Source organism: Bipolaris victoriae (assembly GCF_000527765.1).
Source record: "Bipolaris victoriae FI3 unplaced genomic scaffold scaffold_29, whole genome shotgun sequence".
In the NCBI taxonomy this organism is placed as follows: Eukaryota; Fungi; Ascomycota; class Dothideomycetes; order Pleosporales; family Pleosporaceae; genus Bipolaris; species Bipolaris victoriae.
In genome coordinates, this window is record NW_014575363.1 from 137,654 (window position 1) to 154,062 (window position 16,409).

General features: G+C 52.9%; 8 protein-coding genes across 8 annotated transcripts; 5 read left to right on the forward strand and 3 right to left on the reverse strand.

Moving 5' to 3' along the window:
* Nucleotides 1-602: 602 nt before the first annotated feature.
* Nucleotides 603-4,561, forward strand: COCVIDRAFT_36509 (hypothetical protein; the record flags this gene model as incomplete). Its single annotated transcript, XM_014702618.1, has 2 exons — nt 603-2,502; nt 2,550-4,561. The coding sequence occupies 2 exons, from the start codon at nt 603-605 to the stop codon at nt 4,559-4,561; spliced, it is 3,912 nt and encodes a 1,303-aa protein (XP_014558104.1).
* A 115-nt stretch (nt 4,562-4,676) lies between these two features.
* Nucleotides 4,677-4,898, reverse strand: COCVIDRAFT_64118 (hypothetical protein; the record flags this gene model as incomplete). Its single annotated transcript, XM_014702619.1, has 1 exon — nt 4,677-4,898. A coding segment is annotated over one exon (222 nt), but the record flags the coding sequence as incomplete, so codon positions are not given.
* A 394-nt stretch (nt 4,899-5,292) lies between these two features.
* COCVIDRAFT_95411 (hypothetical protein) lies at nt 5,293-5,556 on the reverse strand (the record flags this gene model as incomplete). The annotated part of the gene is made up of 1 exon (XM_014702620.1): nt 5,293-5,556. A coding segment is annotated over one exon (264 nt), but the record flags the coding sequence as incomplete, so codon positions are not given.
* Nucleotides 5,557-5,624: 68 nt separating this feature from the next.
* COCVIDRAFT_14763 (hypothetical protein) lies at nt 5,625-7,172 on the forward strand (the record flags this gene model as incomplete). Its single annotated transcript, XM_014702551.1, has 1 exon — nt 5,625-7,172. The coding sequence occupies one exon, from the start codon at nt 5,625-5,627 to the stop codon at nt 7,170-7,172; it is 1,548 nt and encodes a 515-aa protein (XP_014558037.1).
* A 328-nt stretch (nt 7,173-7,500) lies between these two features.
* Nucleotides 7,501-8,785, forward strand: COCVIDRAFT_95265 (hypothetical protein; the record flags this gene model as incomplete). The annotated part of the gene is made up of 3 exons (XM_014702621.1): nt 7,501-7,599; nt 7,855-7,979; nt 8,203-8,785. 3 exons carry the CDS (start codon nt 7,501-7,503, stop codon nt 8,783-8,785), a joined length of 807 nt encoding a protein of 268 aa, XP_014558107.1.
* A 29-nt stretch (nt 8,786-8,814) lies between these two features.
* On the reverse strand, nt 8,815-10,158 carry COCVIDRAFT_36512 (hypothetical protein; the record flags this gene model as incomplete). The annotated part of the gene is made up of 4 exons (XM_014702622.1): nt 8,815-9,351; nt 9,406-9,783; nt 9,886-9,932; nt 10,083-10,158. The coding sequence occupies 4 exons, from the start codon at nt 10,156-10,158 to the stop codon at nt 8,815-8,817; spliced, it is 1,038 nt and encodes a 345-aa protein (XP_014558108.1).
* A 1,267-nt stretch (nt 10,159-11,425) lies between these two features.
* Nucleotides 11,426-13,794, forward strand: COCVIDRAFT_25386 (hypothetical protein; the record flags this gene model as incomplete). The annotated part of the gene is made up of 3 exons (XM_014702568.1): nt 11,426-13,352; nt 13,417-13,624; nt 13,683-13,794. The coding sequence occupies 3 exons, from the start codon at nt 11,426-11,428 to the stop codon at nt 13,792-13,794; spliced, it is 2,247 nt and encodes a 748-aa protein (XP_014558054.1).
* Nucleotides 13,795-15,007: 1,213 nt separating this feature from the next.
* On the forward strand, nt 15,008-15,936 carry COCVIDRAFT_95537 (hypothetical protein; the record flags this gene model as incomplete). The annotated part of the gene is made up of 4 exons (XM_014702623.1): nt 15,008-15,114; nt 15,182-15,268; nt 15,336-15,760; nt 15,815-15,936. 4 exons carry the CDS (start codon nt 15,008-15,010, stop codon nt 15,934-15,936), a joined length of 741 nt encoding a protein of 246 aa, XP_014558109.1.
* Nucleotides 15,937-16,409: the final 473 nt, after the last annotated feature.

A 16,409-nucleotide genomic window follows, 5' to 3' on the forward strand; every position in this document is an offset into this window, starting at 1 on the left:
CCCTTTGTACGTCAGAGGCTCGCGGGACGTACCTCTATGGAAGCGGGAGAGCGCGAGCTCGGTGTGCCGCACAGTATCAAGGGCACAGCTCTCGGCCAGAATGAAAGTGAGGATCAAATACTAGGGGCGAGTTCCGGCGGCATTGCATGCGATTCAGTCGATGTGCGTGCGAGTGTAATGTAGGGTAATCTGGACAGCTGTTCACGCCTTTGGACATTGGAAACGGCCCGCCGCTGCAACCCTGGCCTTAAGCCACTCTACGTACCTGCGCCACACTTGCTCCATCGTGCCGCGCCTCGTGCCAGATGCATGCACGACACTATTCACAATTATCATATCCTACAACACACACCGGATACTCCTATAGGTGACGACCAACCTCCGGATTCTATCGCCATCGTCGAAACATTCGTCCGCGCCCGAAACAAGAAGTCTGAACGCCTGGGCGTCATATCCAGACACCCCCGAAACACCGCGGACCCCCGAAGGCAGCCACCATAGCCATAAACACTCCCCTCGCCCCAACCGACCGCGCATGAGGTTGCTAGAGAACAGATACTTCCCTCATACGCCATTGCGCCATTGTCGTCCGTCCATAAGCCATGGCTGCTCCACACCAGTACCACCAACCGAATGCGCCAGACGAGGACTCTGACCTTGAACTAGACTTGGAGGAGTTGGACCCTCTAGCATCTCGCTCACAAGCAGCTGCCACCCCGCCGCCACGTAATTCAAAAGACAAGAGGAGGCCATACCACGAACTTGGCGCAAGGATACCACTGAGAAACCTGAGAGTAGGCAGACTACGAGCAAGTAAGAAGAAGCAGGAGGCTGAAGAGGACGACTTGAGGGGCCTATTGGACGATGATGAAAGGCCAAAGAGGGACTCGGCTGGCAGTTATGGTCAGTCTGGGGAGGACGACTCGCCCTTGCTACCGGCCCAGCGAACTGCCCAAAGACACCAACCGCCACAAAGTACCATGTCAAGATTAGGGTCGAGCATGCGAATACCGAGTTTCCTGTCGCGGCATAGCAGCGCTGCTATAAAACTCGACGAGGATGGGGAGGAAGATGCCGAAGAGGAGCATGATCCAACCACGCAACGGACCATTTCTGTCGGCCAGCTTCAGACATCAAGATTCCCGGCAAATGCGGTTTCGAATGCAAAGTACACGCCCTGGAGTTTTCTTCCACGTACTTTGTACAACGAATTCTCCTTCTTCATCAACATGTATTTCTTGCTTATTGCGCTGTCGCAAGTCATACCAGTATTACGAATTGGTTACCTTTCGACCTACGTCGCCCCACTAGCCTTTGTCATAACCATAACTCTCGGGAAGGAGGCTATGGATGATATCGCCCGACGGCGAAGAGATGCAGAAGCTAACTCTGAGGGCTACACCGTACTGAAGTTTGAGGAGAACAGCAAAGGAACTGGCGTTGCCCCAGGCAGAAGCTCGCAAAGGCAAAAGCGTCTGAGAAAACAGAACAGAAATGAAGGCCGCTTCTCAGAAATTGAAGATGAGGAACAGCGGCTCTCTGGCAAGGGATTGGCAACCTGCACCTACTGGGAAGTTACAAAACCTTCCAGGAGCCTCAAAGTCGGCGATGTGGTCAAACTTGGAAAGGACCAAAGAGTGCCAGCTGATATGGTGCTTCTGAAGAGCCAGTCCACTGATATCAGTACTGCTACCCCAGCTGGTGCAAATGCACAAAGCCCACTGGTCCCGTTGATCGATAGTGAGGAGCCCGTGGATACGGCAAAGGCTGACAGCGTCGCAACGAGCGGGTCTTCAGGTGAAGCCTTTATCAGAACTGACCAATTGGACGGTGAAACTGATTGGAAGCTGCGCCTTACGTCCCCGTTGACACAGAATCTGGATGTCGGAGAGTATACGCGACTTCGAGTTGTCGCTGGTAAACCAGACAAAAAGGTTAATGAGTTCTATGGAACTGTGGAGCTTCTGCCCAAGAGCCAACGGCACTACGATCCCCACGACAGTGAGCAACCTTCCTCATCTGAAGAGGCACGGTCAGCTCCTCTTAGCATTGACAACACCATCTGGGCGAATACGGTCGTGGCGTCGAGCTGCAGTCTTCTCGCAGTAGTGGTATATACTGGACCCCAGACGCGTCAGGCGCTTTCAACTTCGCCTTCAAGATCCAAAACCGGTCTTTTGGAACTGGAGATCAACTCGCTCACAAAATGGCTGTGTATCTTTACTCTCTCGCTATCCTTCATCCTTGTGGCGCTCGCACGGTTTCAAGAAATCCAAGGTCGGCAATGGTGGGCTTCCATGCTGCGATTTCTCATTCTGTTCTCGACCATCGTCCCTGTGGGTTTGCGTGTCAATCTTGACATGGGAAAGTCAGTGTATGCATGGTTTATCCAGCACGACGAAAGCATCAAAGGAACGATTGTCCGCACTAGTACTATTCCTGAAGATTTGGGGCGGATAGAATATCTTTTGAGCGACAAAACGGGAACTCTGACACAAAACGGTATAGTACCCTAGTTCCTGTAACTTGAAATGGCTAACGGACTACAGAAATGATAATGAAAAAGATCCACGTCGGCACCGTCTCTTATGCAAATGAGGCCATGGACGAGGTATCGTCGTATGTTCGCCAGTGTTTCACACCTCCTGCAGGAGAAGCTCCCTCGCTCGTCACACCCTTATCCGCTTACATCGCCCCTCTTACTTCTGCCACACGTACCCGTAGGGAAATTGGATCACGAGTTCGCGACGTTGTGCTGGCGCTGGCACTCTGCCACAACGTAACGCCAACGACTGAGGAAGAGAATGGTGAAGAAGTTACTACCTACCAAGCATCATCTCCAGACGAGATTGCCATTGTACGTTGGACCGAGGCCGTTGGTTTAAAGCTCCTGTCTCGAGACCGCGAGTCCATGACTCTCCTTTCATGTGATAGTGGAAAACAAGTCGTCAAGGTCCGTATCTTGAATGTTTTTCCGTTCACGTCGGAGGGCAAACGGATGGGCATCGTTGTGAAGTTCTACCACGGACCTGCATCCTCACCGACTGATGAGGATGGTGAGATCTGGTTTTACCAAAAAGGTGCAGATACCGTCATGACGTCGATCGTCGCCGCCAACGACTGGTTAGATGAAGAGACGGCAAACATGGCCCGCGAAGGACTCCGCACTCTAGTTGTAGGCCGCAAAAAGCTGTCGTCTCAGACATACCAGGACTTCACCACCAAGTACGCGCAGGCCTCCCTTGCCCTCAGCAACCGTGATGCTTCGGTTGCTGGTGTTGTCAAAGAATATCTCGAGCATGACCTAGAACTTCTTGGCGTCACAGGTGTTGAGGACAAACTACAAAAGGATGTCAAGCCTTCTCTCGAGCTTCTTCGCAATGCGGGTATCAAGATCTGGATGTTGACTGGCGACAAGGTCGAAACGGCGCGTTGCGTAGCCGTCAGCTCCAAACTGGTAGCACGTGGACAATATGTGCACACAATTGCTAAGCTGAAACGCAAAGACCTTGCATCCTCGTCCCTCGACTTTCTTCGTGGAAAGCTCGATTCCTGTCTGCTTATTGATGGCGAGTCGCTTGCTCTCTTTCTGCAGCACTTTCGACAGGAATTCATAAGCGTGGCTGTACAACTTCCCACTGTTGTCGCATGTCGATGCTCTCCCACGCAGAAAGCAGACGTCGCGCGCCTGATTCGCGAGTTCACTAAGAAGCGCGTATGCTGCATCGGCGACGGCGGCAACGACGTATCCATGATCCAAGCTGCCGACGTTGGTGTTGGTATCGTGGGCAAAGAAGGCCGCCAGGCCTCCCTTGCCGCCGACTTTTCGATTGAGCAATTCTGTTACCTGGTCAAACTGCTCGTCTGGCATGGCCGCAACTCGTACAAACGCTCTGCCAAGCTCTCTCAGTTTGTCATTCATCGTGGGTTGATCATTTCCATCTGCCAAACAGTCTTTTCGATTGCCAGCAGCTTTGAGCCCAATGCTTTGTACAAGGACTGGCTTTTGGTCGGCTATTCGACTATCTACACAATGATGCCGGTCTTTTCTCTTGTTCTAGACCGCGACGTGGACGAGAGCGTCGCCAACTTGTATCCCGAGCTGTATGCCGAACTCAAGACAGGGCGGTCGCTGTCGTACAAGTCGTTCTTCATCTGGGTCGCTGTGTCTATCTACCAAGGCTCCATTATTCAGGGTTGCAGTCAGCTTCTTATTGGTGTAGGACATGCGACAGACGCAGGTGAGACTGCAGATCCGACATTTCTCAAGATGGTGTCTGTCTCCTTCTCGGTGCTTATTGTCAACGAATTGATCATGGTGGCTATGGAAGTCACAACGTGGCATTGGATCATGATTGCGAGCATTGTGGGAACAGCAGGTATCTACTTTGGCTCTGTACCGTTTCTGGACGAGTATTTTGATCTCGCGTATGTGGGAAGCATGGCGTTTTGGTGGAGGTTTGCGGTCATTGCAGCAATCAGTTTGTTGCCGCCGTATGCGGTGAAGCTGCTAAGGAGGACGTTGAAGCCGCCTAGTTACCGCAAGGTACAAGGTGTTTAATGGGGAGGAGGCATGGAGGCATGTTGTTTTTCATAGCGATAATGATTTTCTTAAACACGAAAGGGAATAATTCTCCATCTCTTACTACAAGTCTTAATTCTCTACGATCATTCTGCCCAAGAGGCTTGTACATGGGTGTAGCATGGCCAAGTCCGTAAAGTTGTGTCTGACGTTGGCGGGGTGCGCACGGCTCAAAGCATAAGTGCAAGTGGGGCAGCCCAGTTTGCCAGATTGAGGTGAGCCATGCAGAAAACGCGCGCGTCCAGCGTTGGAGACAAGATGAAGACAAATGTACCCTCACGCCCAATCCACGCTGTCGTCGCCTCCACATTGCCATCGCATCACGCGTATCCACGCCAATCCGGCTACCTCGACTACGCGCCGGGCCGATGCGCTGAACAAGCAAAGACGACGCTCAATCCCTAATTTCGGATGACTTCCACACGGCAGTCGCAATCGTTGCTTCGTCGTAGCCACCACTCCCTCCCCGTTCGCCGGCGCCTGTGCCTCTTCTTCAGATGGCCATGATACCAGATGCGTACGTAAGGAAGGTTCGCGCCGAGTCGATGAGTGGGCGGCTCAATCCCACACATGACAATGCTCGTATCCAGCGCTATCTGATATGGATGTTCTGCGTCAGTGCATCGCTACTCAGCACACGACACTTGCTCGTAGAGCGCAACATGCATTATCCGCAGCGCCTCTACTTTAACCAGCTAGCTTTCACGAGCTTACTGGCCCTGCGACCGTTTTTTGGCTGGGGAATCATCCAGCGTCCATTTCGTCGAAAGCTGCGGCCGTGGAAATCGAGGAACAGAGGAACGACGCTCATCACTGGCTCCATGTGCTTCATGTACCTGTCTACCATGTGTCTGTTGCAGGCAATATTGCATTTTTATAATCTCCCCGTCTTGGTCATGATTACAGTAAGACTTCACACACATACATCTGGACGAATCGGTCCCCCAGCAAAAAAAGACTGACGCCAAAATAGCCCATAGCCATATTTGCTGAAGACGTGGTGCGTCGTGCTCTCCGCTCGGTTTCTGTCACGTACGCAGACATGCTTCCCACGTGTGTACTCTTGCTAGCGAGCGTTGGTCTTTTGTTGACAGAATATCGAATCACTGTGCCCGGCCTGGTCATGGGCATCTTGGCCATGGTGTTTGCGGGAGTGGCAAGGGGCCTCTGGAAGACTGCCATTATGCATCAGCCAGATGTCCTTTCCAATAATGTGAATCAGGCGAGCTTGCATGTCATCGCAGGGGCGCTGGTAGGCGCACTGTCGGCAATAATCTTTGGCCTGAACGGCCACATTTTCGCCATTGGAGCCGGAAACGGGCTGCTCCTCAGCGTCAACGCCGTGTCTACTGCCATGGCAATGAAGCTGGGAAAGTCAATGGTGCTGCCTGTCGACGACGAAGTAGCCAGTACGTCTCTTCATACTATTGATGCCCCAGTATATCACATCTTTGACGCTTTGACTGTTGCTGTTTTCGCTGGCATTGCAGGATGCTACTCGACGCTCCTGACCCGCCGCTCGTACGCGAACATATACCAGTTCTGCTGCTTTTGGCTTGCCACAACGTGCATTGGCAGCTGGGCGTGGTCTCGTGTGCCCCCTGCTCGACTGCCCAATACCCGGTTCGCCTACAACTCATATGGACGTATAAGATCGTCTTCAGTGAGTTTAAGCTTACCCACCAAGTCTCTTTCGAAGTATCTTCTCGGCATCAGCATCGCCTCTCTATGGATAGCATATGGCGTTCTGAACTTCACAGAACGACCAGAGCCACGCATGCCCGTCGCCCTCGATCGCAACTACGTCCCCCAAATCCCCATGGAAATTGTAATAAGCATGTACAAAGAACCCCTCGACGGCATCGCCACTCTCCTCCGCAACCTCAAACGCATCCCCGCCCTCTCCGACGCTCAAATCACAGTCTACATCAAAGACAGCAGCGCATCACCCTCCCATATCCAATCCCAGCTCGGCGTAAACCAAGTCTTCCCCTTACCCAACATCGGCCGCGAAGGCGAAACCTATCTCAACCACATCCTGCGCCGGTGGGACACACTGGCGCAGCAAACTCTCTTCCTGCAAGCCGAAATCCACAATCCCCGCGAATTCTACACAAGAATCACAAACTACTTTCTTCGCTCCCGCACCGGCTTCCTGGATCTCGCGTGGGTCGGCACACTCTGCAACTGCCACTCGTGCTCCGACCGCCTCTTCTGGTCCGACGAAATCCAATTTGTCCCGCAGACGTACGCGAAGATTTACGGCGCCAATACTCAGTGTGACCATGTGCTACTTAGTTACAAAGGCCAATTCGCTGTTTCCGCAGCGCGCATTCGTGGTGTGGATAAGAGTTTATATGAGAATATGTGGACTGCGCTGGTAGATGAGAAGAGCTGGGCGCATCAAGAAAGTTTTCTTAAAGGAAGGCCGGATGAGATGAGCGCCCCGGACTTTGGGTATACGGTTGAGCGGATGTGGAGTTTGATTTTTCAGTGCTCACGGGTCGATGTGGCGTGGAGGTGTGCGAGTATGGTTAGTAGGTGGAGGGTTGGAGGCGATGTGGGGGATTGTCAGTGTTTTGACGAGTAGATTCATCCCGCTTCATGAGAAGGAGGAGATTGTAGTTCTGCATATCAAATTTACATTTTGAATTTCAAAAGAGGAAATGTTTATTCTAGTATACTTCATAAGAAACAAGATAAGGGTAAAGTCCATCTTGTAGTAGTGTCTTGGCATCAGGATTCAACCCCTCATTGGCTCCTTTTTTTTCTTTGCAACACACACAGCAGTCACTTTACCTTTACAACGTACTTACACACTTTCACTACAACCCTTCTTTTTTTTCCCTCCCTTTATTCCTTCTTTCCTCCACTACGTTTACTACGTAACCTTTATCTCTCCCCAACACATCGCACAAATGACATACACAGACGAACCCCCCCAATCCTACGAAGCAACCCATGTCCATGCTGTTTACGAAGAAATCGCCGAACACTTTTCTTCGACACGGTATAAGGTCTGTGTTTTTTTAACCCTCCTTCTCCTCCCCCCCCCCCTTCCATTTGCCTATCTCGTGTCATCCCGCCCGTTACAGTAAGAAAAAGCAAAAAAATCGATAATGGTATCTGTTCAACACAGCCTCCCTTTCTCTCTCTCTCTCTCCCTCATCCAATAAAAAAACAACAATTATTACTATCATCTGTAAATTTATTGGTTGATGAATTTCATGGATGTATTGCCAAGGTTTCTTTGCTAATACAGTTGAATGCAGCCCTGGCCGATTGTAGATCGGTTCCTACGCGAACAGCGCGATGGGGCGATTGGGGCGGATGTAGGGTGTGGTAATGGCAAGTATCTGGGTGTGAATGATAAAGTGTGGATTGTGGGGAGTGATCGGTAAGTTTTCTTCTCTTCTTTTTTTTTCACCGTCCTTCCTATTCTGTCCGAAAAAAAAGAACAGCACTTCCAGTTGCTATGTACGTCATTTGTTTGGGTATTTGTTTGGGGAGTGTTGCTTTTTCATATTCTGAGTTGAATTTGTTGAAAAAGGGACACGGTCTGGCTTTCGTTTGTTCCGCACTGTTCTACTCTGTTCCGAACCTCACATCAAGTACTCTAGATCTACGAATTTGGTCAAGATTGCCAGACGGCATGAACCACACGATGTAGTCGTGGCGGATAACCTTGCTCTCCCGCATCCAGAGGGCATTTTCGACTTTGCCATATCCATTGCCGTTGTGCATCACTTGTCTACGCCAGAGCGGAGAATAGAGGCTGTCAAGAGTGTTTTGGATCTCCTGCAACCGCCGTCGACATCAGGTCACGAGGAATCTAGCCATGGAAATGGAACTGCTGACATGAGCACAACCGGAGGAAAGGCACTCATCTACGTATGGGCACTTGAGCAGAAAGACAGCCGGCGCGGTTGGGACGAAGGCCACGAGCAGGATGTCATGGTGCCATGGGTGCTGAAGCAGAAGAAGGAGAAGGACGCAAAGCGGAAAAAGAACAAGGACAATGTGATGCAAGAGAACGGGAGCGAAGAGAAGGGGAAGACGGCCGAAGGAGACAAGACATTTTTGAGGTATTATCATTTATATCGCAAAGGCGAGCTTGAGAGCGATATTGAGCAGGCGGGCGGAGTTGTGCTCGAGTCGGGATACGAAAAGGACAACTGGTGGGCCATTGCGCGACGCAGGTGACGGTTCTCGGGAGAAGCAATATGAAACCATTACGTCCTGGTCAGTGTCACAGGCAGAGCATGGTTGCTCTCGGTCAGCGGGAATAACTGGTAGTAGAAGCCCACAGCTCCAGCTACCAGGATGAGGTAGTATGCTACAGTCCATGCGATGCCCTTTCCCTGATACGCAGGTGCGGCCCTTGGATCACCGTCGTCCTTTTTGGCGACGTCTGAGGGACCAATGGGCACACCAGCCTCGACACCAACGCGACCCCAGAAGCGCGGCAGTCCCATCCAATTGCAAAAGGCGTGGGCCAAGACACACGAGTAGACATTGCCGGTGCGCACAAAGACAAAGGCGGCGAAGAAGCCGAAGAGCGAGGTGTATGTAAACTGGAAGAGGGAACGGGCAATTGCCAAGGCGAGGGGGACCTGTGCGTGGGTGATGCGGAACTCGTACAGGTGGTGGACGTGGGCAATGCCAAAGTAGAGTGGGGTCAGGAAGACGATCTGCTTGCCGGAGAAGCGGGCTAGGACGTGGAGGGGCACGATAAGGGAACGCCAAACTAGCTCTTCGCTGACGGGTCCCTGGTGAAGTTAGGCGGGCTGAAGGGAGATCTACGGTACGCTGTGGGGACGTACAACTACAAAGTTCCTGTATCCGATCCAACTGCTCAATGACTGGTGCAGGCCATTCAGCTGTATCCAGTCTCGCCAATCACCGTCGACTATGCCATTCTCGAACAGAGGACCTGCAAAGAGAATGACGACTAGGAGCATGGTGCGGATGGTGTCCATGGGCGACACAGGCCACAAACCAAGGAGAGCGAGGATCTGCGGGATGGCGACATCATGGCGGTGGAGCAGGACTACTGTGATGAGGGTGCACAGAAGGGTGGAGAAGGTCACGGCGCGGACTCTGGCGCGGATGGACGAGGGAGCATCGCGCGAGAGGGAGACGGAAGGTCTGGTGGCGGAGGAGAGGTAGAAGGGGATTACGTAGATGAAGACATAGGCAGCCTGGGAAACACACGCGTCAGTGGGTGGTATATTTTTAGTGCGGGAGCAGTGTGCAGCGAGTGCAGGCGGCAGTGGTGGTGGGTGCGCGAGGATGAAACATACCGACAGAAGCGCTGCAGCATTGGCGCAGAGGACGGGCGGCTGGGATACTGACGACGGGTTAGAGGCGAGGGCCATGTTTCGACACGTTTGCAGAGCTGGAGACGAAGGACAGGCGGAACTGGGGCCGGGGCAGGCGTCAAGAAAAGCGCATGGCAAAGACAAAGGGGAGGCTCACAGGCCAATGGATCGCTACTTACCGCCCTTGACGTGTCGTTGATAGACGGCGTGGAGGGCGCTGAAACCCTCGCGCCAGCGTGTGGGTGGTGGTGGCATGGCAGACTGGGGACGAGTGCGACGAAAAAGAAGGCGCTGAACAGCAGCACAGCGCCAACGGTCAAACACGCTATCGCCCCCCTGCGAACGGGTTGGTGTTGTGGGAGAGTTGTACTTATATGGCCTGGCAATCTGCCCCCCGCGTTGTCGCAATATCGCGAGAGCGGTTGAACCGGTTCGTTGTTCTCGCCGCCATTGTTCGTTTATCGATAATCAGCTAATCCTCGCCCGACTCGACTCGACTCGACTCCACTTGTACACCGGCCGGTCCGACTCGAATTGGACTGGCACCACTGGCACCACTGGCAGCCTCTCTCCCACTCTGGCTTGGATCCATCCGCTTGAAACCCCCGGCGCGTCCCTCCCCCTGCAGCGCCCTCCCGTCCGTCGTCACTGGCTGCGTCGGCTGTAATTACAATCATTTCGCCCGCCGACTCGCGTTGTCGCGTTGTGCCTTTGCCCGCCAATACGTCGAGAGCCTGGCCGGACGAGGGTTCCTGGAGAGCATCGGGGCGGCCAGCAGACTGCGCGTCTAGCCTCACGTCGCATCGTCGCCAGTGCATACAGTGCTTGCACGCTCAACCACAGCCTCGTGCCTGTTGTCGCTCACGGCTAAACCGTCGACGGGCTGGTGCTGGGCCGTGTGCTGCTTTGCTGCTGCTGCTGCTGCTGCTGCTTGTGCACGCGTCAAGTACTTGTGCCTGTGCCTGTGCCTGTGCCTGAGCCTGACCGCCTGCACCGGCTACTGGGCGGAGCTGCTGCCAACTGGAGGATCCCACTTGCACTGCAGCCCGCGAACCTGCATCTGCATATCCAGCCACGAACCCTCTTTAGGCCGAGCTGCTGCCAACCTGTCAACGTCCGTCCTTCCCTTGCTTCTGTTCCGCTTCCTCTTCTCCGCCCACCGTCGCTCGCTTTCCTCTCCTCTCCCTCTCCCTCTCTCTCCCTCTCCTCCAACCGCCCACTATCTTTAATCGCCTACGGGCCGCCACTCTTTTCGTCGTTTTTGACATGTTCTAGCTTTTCAGTCGCTCTTTTGCACCCCTTCACATACAATCTTTTACACCCTGCGCCTTTTTATCCTTAATGCCCCGTTTCGACTTTTTCGCAAGCCTGCATCCCACAGCCTTGGACATCCGACCCACCCAGTCAGCTCCCGCGCCTGCACCAACACCAGCACCCCCAACAACAAAAACAACATCAAGAAGAACTTCAACAACAACAACAACTACACCACCACCACCGCGACAGCTGCCTGCGCAGCAGCATGTCCTCATCAAACCAACGCGCCAAAACGCCAACCGCATTAACTCTTCCACAAGGCCCCCGGTTCTCGCCCCCGAAATCACCATCAAAGGATTCCTCCCCAGTCCGAAGACCGCTTCACGAACGCTCAAACTCGCAGGCCAATCAGCACTCAAGTCCCACAATCCGCCTAGTGCACGACACTCCCGATGACATCTATCAAAAGTACCCAGTGCCCAGCGAACCCTCGCAGATTCTATCTCCACCCCGTCATGCGCCGGGTTATGGGTTCGAGAGACCCGAGAGGCCAGGGTCTCGCGTTTCATCTAACAGCCAGGTAGCCAGTGTCGTTGCAAAGTTCGAGGCCAGCCGGGTGCAGACACCACAGCCAATTGTGTCACGGAAAAAGGGTGTCAGGCACTCAGCCGCAACTAGCACGTCAGAGGAAGATACTTTTGTATCCTCTGCCTTTACCCCTTCATCTGTAAGATTCTCGCAGGACAGCACTGCCCCGTCGTCACCCCCACCAGAGTTTGACGATGGCGACACCCTCGACGTACTTCAAGAGGAGCCGCGCAGCCAGAGGCCAACCATCCGCGCTGTCCCTCCCTCCTCGTCTGGTGGTGATTCGTTCGAGAGTCGCAACCGTGCATTGACCCCAAAGGCCTCTGCTGCATCCTTTGCCTCAACCATCCTCGCCGCCCACCCATCTTCTTCTGGCCATGGTGGAAACACGTCGCGTCTCAGTATCGGGCCCCCGCTACCACAAGGCGACGAATCAACCCCGTCTTCCGACTTTCAAGCAGGGCGTTCTGCACTCACTAGTGACACTGACAATCGACAACATGTATTGAAGCCTCAACAAAGCACAGATTCGATAACGTTTTCTGATATTTCGTCCACTAGCATCGAGCCAACTACATCACCAATTTCTCATGAAGCCAGCACGGTCTCTTTTGCGAGCGGTGTTCGAATCAACTACCCCATTGTACGCGTGCCCTCGTCCAGCACATTGCGGGCTGAGTCCCAGAACCAAGCCAGCCTCGTGTCCCGGATGCAGGACCGCTCGTCGCTACACCAATGGAGTTCCCAACTATCGACTATCCCCTCGGCATCCGAGCGCGACTCGCGCTCAATCGCTCGAGGCTCGCGGTCATTTGGGGCCAGGTCGCATTCACAGGAAAGCTATAGTGCTAGTGGCCGGACAAACATTCCACGACGGAGAGGACAGACGGTCTCGAGCGCGCAGTCGTCTCTGGACAATGCATCTTCCGAAGCACACTCTGAGTACTCGGCAGTGCCCCAACCACTCTTCTCGCCGGCCTCGAAGAGCTCGCTCGATGACAACAACAGCGAACACCTAGACACAATCTCGCCATTGCCTTCATCGGTTCCGTTGCGTGTGAAGAACTCGGGCTATCTGCGCAAGGCCAACAGCGTCGAAAGCATGTCCATGGACGAGACGTCTCGACCAGTTTCCGCTCAGTCCAGCGTGTCCATTTTCCTCGCCAACAACATTCCTGCATGGGCAAGAGCCTACTACCAGAAGGGCGAGCGAATCTCGGGAGGTGCCCCGGAGTCAGAGTATGCGGAAAGTGTAGTGCAGGAAATGTCACAGAGTGGACGGTCACATACACCCTCTGAGAGCAATTACCCGCCCAACATTTACCGCCCACGAAATCGTCCACGGCACCGAGCTGCCTCGTTCGCTGACACCGTCTCCCTTGCCGACGACGCTCAATCCATTGATGGTGCAGCCCACGGAGCCGGTGCTCGTATGTACCATATCAGGCAATACTCGACACCACATCTCCGCACCGATCGCCGAGGAGATACACGATACAGTGCGTGGAACGCACCATCTCTCGACGCCGATGTTCATGTTACGCTTCTTGGCCGCCAGAACCGACAAATCCTGCTCTTCTGTTTGGGATTTATCTGCCCTCTGTGTAAGTCCCCCATTCGGTTCAAGCCTAATAATGTCAGTGAACACATACTAATTAAAAAAAACAGCATGGATTGTTGCCTCGTTCCTCCCCCTGCCTCTCAACCCAAACCACATGGCTGGTGCTTCTACCTCCAGCCAGGCCGATTTGGAGCAGCAGTTTGCCCAGTCCGTGGGCCCGGTGGACGACAAAGCCTTCCAAAAAGCGACCTGGTGGCGCAACCTGAATCGCGTCATGTCTGGAGTCGGCACGCTCCTGATTGGTGTCATCATTGCGTTGGCCATTCTCGCATCACGCATGACTTGAGTGACTTCCACTTGAGCATTTCCACAGTGTATTTTCGCCAACAATCTGTCGGCAACAAAAGCTCTTGATCTATGGGCCGCTACCAGCGGCCTTCTTGGTCATGTACATGTGCCGTTGCACGGGATATCCTTCTACATAACGAACCGCTTTACGAACATATCATGCCATCACACACGTTAATGTTTTTTCTTGGTCGCGTCACTCGACACAAAACGCTCTGCTCGACATTTCCTTTGGTGTCACCTTGAGCTGGCTGTCTGGTATCTGGACAGTGTCTGGTCTTGTTTTCATTTTGTTGTATTTGCTCTACCTTCTTCAATTTGGGAAGCGTATCCTTACGCGGCATTCTAGCGGTTTAGCGGGCGTTGCTCCTGTTTTCGGCTTGTTTGTGCTCTCCGTGAGCGTATTACCCATTTGTATTATCATCTGTCTGGCACTGCTGCCATGGCAAAATATCATTACCCTTGTATTCTCTACCTGTCATCGTATCCATTGCTTTCTACCTGCCACCTGTGTAACCTTTTTTGGAAGGGTTAATTGATGTGAGAAGGGGATGTCATCTCTGGTGGCTGTAAATCTGTTGTAGGGCCTTATCCGTGCATTGGTCCCCTAATCAAATATTAATGCAATGGTGCGAGCTTGAAGAAGCGCACAACGTCAGTTCGTGTCGAATTGATCGACGACATGTCAATCGCGATGAGTGACATCAAGGTGCGGCAGCTAGTGATTGTTTACATGCGTGAATCATGTCAAGGCGAGGGATACCAGGTTCAAGCCAGGAGGCAGCATTGGCGAGGAGAGTAGCGTCGCGGGAAGGCCTTCATGGAAATGAAGGTGACAGTCGCCCAGGGAAGGCTCTAGAATGTCCGCGCTGTTCAGAAAACGACACCCGTTGCACTGGCGTACGCCTTGTCGGGACCTTGACTCGCTTTTGCCATGTGCCGAGGGCCTGAGCGTGGATTTTTGAGAGTCTGCCAAATGGTTACATCATGTCCCGTGATCAGGCTGTTTCTTCGCCTTGGAACCGTGGCGGTGGCTCAGTCGATGACTCTTTACAAGTCACAGCCATACTTTGCCCAAGATGGACATTTGGATGCGCCGAGACAGGGCAGCCAGACCCTCGCAAGGTTCACTCAGGATGAGTCGAAATAGCGCCCGCCGCACTAGTCCTAATCAAGTAGCGGGGCTAAATGATGTCGCTCTTTACAAAATAGTTACGCCTCTTCACAGTTTCTGCAGAACAACACAATCAGCTCGATAGCTGCGCGCTTCTACCCCTTGCCCTACTCTCCAACCACAAACCTTCACCTCTACAACCCTTGCGAACACCCTACACCGAGAAACTAGCAATCATGGCTGTCCGCGCGCAATTTGAAAACTCCAACGAAGTTGGTGTCTTTTCTACTCTCACAAACGCATATGCGATTGTCGCAGTCGGCGCGAGCGAGAACTTTTACAGGTGCGCACTCATTGCGACAAAAAATTTCCTCCAAAAAAAAGCAGCGATACTGACGGTGGCAAAACAGTGTCTTCGAAGCCGAACTTCAGGATGTCATTCCCATTTGCCATGCCACCATCGCCGGAACCAGAATAGTCGGCAGATTGACAGCTGGGTACGTGGATTAGCTTTTTGAGGCATTTTGCAGAATATGGGGAGCTCTGCGACTAACATTTGTATAGCAACAAGAAAGGCCTCCTTGTCCCCACCACCACCACCGACCAAGAACTCCAGCACCTGCGAAATTCCATACCCGATGAAGTCAAAATTCAGAGGATAGAAGAGCGCTTATCCGCTCTCGGTAACGTCATATGCTGCAACGACCACGTCGCCCTCGTCCACCCGGACATTGAGCGCGAGACGGAAGAGATAATAGCAGATGTGCTGGGCGTTGAGGTTTTCAGGCAAACCATTGCTGACAACGTGCTCACCGGAAGCTACATGGCACTAAGCAATCAGGGTGGCATTGTCCACCCCAAGACCAGTATCCAGGACCAGGATGAGCTGTCAAGTTTGCTCCAGGTTCCGCTTGTTGCAGGCAGTGTGAACCGCGGTAGCGCTGTTGTCGGCGCTGGAATGGTCGTCAACGACTGGATGGCCGTTACTGGTAAGTAAAGATACTACAAAAGGAGTGGATGAAATAGGCTAACACGATGCGTAGGTCTCGACACCACCGCTACTGAACTTTCGGTCGTCGAATCAGTTTTCAGGCTCGGCGAGGGCAATGGCCCTGCCAACATCAACACCACGCACAAGGACGCCATGGTCGAGTCTTTCTACTAAAGGGGCGCTTTGGGATACGAACAAGTGTATTTTCACTATGCATAATTTCAGTAGTCCATTGATGTGCGCCTAGCAACGTCTCGAGCACTAAGGTACTTGACAAAAGCGCCCGAGGTATACAAAAAATCGCCGAGGAAAGAGGGCATTATTGCATTTGCAAAAAAGGCAACAACGCCAATACTGGCGTCGAGAGATGTTTGAGCTACGGTTGCCATGCTAGGATAGGACAGTGTCTGGACGATGACCTTTGTACAGTAGATACTGTATAGGATCCAGACAGGAGATAGGGCGTTTTAAAAGCAAAGTTCCTTTGGAATCAGAATCGATACATGCCGTGTATAGAAAGACCTCGAATTATTTTTTTGATTGATTTGTATGGCCTGTGATTAGCTAGATAAATGTACTTACTTTCACCTGCGATCTGAATGGCGATAGGGCTGAAGGCGGTAGAGCCATCTGCCGACGCCAAGATA